This window comes from Silene latifolia, unplaced genomic scaffold, assembly GCF_048544455.1.
Source record: "Silene latifolia isolate original U9 population unplaced genomic scaffold, ASM4854445v1 scaffold_567, whole genome shotgun sequence".
Taxonomy (NCBI): domain Eukaryota; kingdom Viridiplantae; phylum Streptophyta; class Magnoliopsida; order Caryophyllales; family Caryophyllaceae; genus Silene; species Silene latifolia.
In genome coordinates, this window is record NW_027413477.1 from 13,033 (window position 1) to 15,532 (window position 2,500).

General features: G+C 39.4%; 1 protein-coding gene across 1 annotated transcript; it reads right to left on the bottom strand.

Annotated features, from left to right (window-relative positions):
- Positions 1-1,491: 1,491 nt before the first annotated feature.
- LOC141639711 (uncharacterized) lies at positions 1,492-2,196 on the bottom strand. The gene has a single exon (XM_074448769.1). The coding sequence runs from the start codon at positions 2,194-2,196 to the stop codon at positions 1,492-1,494; it is 705 nt and encodes a 234-aa protein (XP_074304870.1).
- Positions 2,197-2,500: the final 304 nt, after the last annotated feature.

Sequence of the window (2,500 nt, forward strand, 5' to 3'; positions counted from 1 at the left end):
TCGGGGATGGTGAGCAGATCTTGAGCGAGTATTGAGATGAGTCTTTGGGATATTTGGGATGCCACGATATGATGATAAGAGTCTTCTTTGTAGCCTTAGTTTATTTACATTTCAGTTAGACATCATTTGAGAATAATGTATCGTACTTTTAGTTGGTTTCATGGATTGTAACTATTCGTTAAACTATTTATAATAAACGTTGTTTCACTATTGTTGTTTGATTATCATTGCCTCGGGTAACCGAGATGGTAATGTCTTCATACCTGAGTGGTCCTGGTAAGGCACTTGGAGTATGGGGGTGTTACAACTTGATTGTAATATTGTTCACCGCTCGGCTATCAATACACATACGACATGTCCCATCCTTCTTGGGTACCAAAAGAGCAGGTACGGCACAAGGACTAAGACTCTCTTGCACATAGCCTCGATCAATCAACTCTTGCACTTGTATTTGCAACTCTTTAGCCTCTTCTGGATTGCATCGATAGGCTGGTTTGTTTGGAAGTGTAGCTCCTGGAATAAGATCAATTTGGTGCTCTAGGCCACGCTTAGGAGGTAATCCAAGTGGTAACTCTTCTGGGAACACATCGCCAAACTCATTCAACAACATCTGAACAGCCTCATCATGAACACCAACTCCTTTCTCCACATCTGGAACCATAAGAACATAAGCTTGTTCTCCTTGTTCTAATGCTTCAACAAATTCTTTAGCATTCATAAAAAAATTCTCATTTTTCTTCCTTACTTTGTTAAGTGACAAGGGTTTCAAGTGGAATCTGTTTTTACCCGTGCTAACAATGTAAATGTTATCCCTTCCTTGATAAACGACTTCTCTATCAAACTGCCATGGTCGACCCAATAGAATATGACACGCACTCATGGGTAACACGTCACACCATACTTCATCTTCATAGGGACCCATAACAAATGAAAGTAAAGCTTGTTTCTTGACTTTGATCCTAGTGTTTTCATTCAACCAATGCAGCATATATGGTTTATGGTGATTACGAGTCTCAAGCTTAAAGGAATCCACCAATTCAGTAGCAACCGCATTTGTGCAAGACCCACTATCAATAATCAAATTGCAAGTCTTACCATGCACCTTACAACGAGCATGGAAAATCTGTTCACGTTGCTCCATTTCAATCGGTGTGGATTGAATATGCAAGTTTCTCACCACGAACATCTCCTTATCAGTGTCATATGATGGTTCGACAATATGAGTGTGAACCTCATCATCTTCTTCATCTCCATCGTTCGACAGAATCGACCTCCGTCTCATTTGTCACCACGAAACATGGAGTAATCTCACCTAACTCTTGAAGAGTAAGCGCTCTCTTTTGGGGACATTCATTAGCGACGTGTCCATACCCTTGGCACTTAAAGCATCTCCTAGAACGCATATCTTTGAAATCAGTAGCAACTCCTTTGCCTTTATCTTTGGGTTCTTCCTTTTTGGCTTCCTTATTGAACGATGATGTAGCGCTTGATTTATAAAAAAGGATTAACACCCTTAGAACCATCACGAGCAACCAGGGGTTTCTTTCCTTTGTCCTGCTTTTCAAACTTAAGAGCAAGCTTACACACATCATTAAAATCAAGGAAATTATGAACTTCAACTCGTTGGGCCAATGAAGGACTCAATCCCTTAATGAATCGAGCAATTTGCATCTCCTCCCGTTCCTCAAGATCACACACCATAATTAGTCTTTCAAACTCCTTAATGTAATCAGTCACACTTAAATTACCTTGAGAAAGAGATGTAAGCTTCAAGTACTGCTCTTGTTCATAGTCTCTTGGCATGAAGCGTTTTTGCAAGTGCTTCTTCAACTTATTCCAAGTCTCAATCTTACTTTTTCCTTCACGCCTTCTTTGCTTCTTAAGGTTCTCATACCACAAGGATGCATACTTGGTCATTTTCAGGGTAGCAACCTTGAATTGCTTGTGTTCATCATAGCCTTTATATTCAAAGACTCTCTCTGCTTGTCTCACCCAATCTAAGAATTTTTCAGCGTAAAGTTCCCCTTCAAACTCCGGGATATCAAGTTTTAATCCACGATCATCATCATTATTCCTCCTTGGTTCAGGAATGGAATGATGGCTCTCATCGGAATCTGAACTTCCAATGTGCCTCCTCCCCTTTTTTCTAAGAGTATGATTACAAATCTGATCAATCTTGTAATCCATTTGTGCCATTCGTTTTGTTAAGTAATCCATACGTTCCTCTCATGGTTCTTGATATGAACCATCATGAGAAGACATATTTTTTTTTCTCTCACGGGTGAATAGTACCAGGACGTGAACAATAGTTTTTTTTTTTTTTTTTAATAACACTAGCAATGGATCGTCTTGCTTATGGAAAATCAAGAGCCGAAGCTCTGATACCAATTTGATGTAAAACCGGGTAACAATTTGGTGTGAATTTTAGACACAAAAGGGGCATGATTTGGTGAAGTGTTTTGAGTGATATTTTTGTGGTTTTAGAGTTTAGTTTGCAGCG

Bases quoted from the DNA above. Each gene is read 5' to 3' on its own strand.
- LOC141639711 (XM_074448769.1), bottom strand. From the start codon at position 2,196: ATGGCACAAATGGATTACAAGATTGATCAGATTTGTAATCATACTCTT.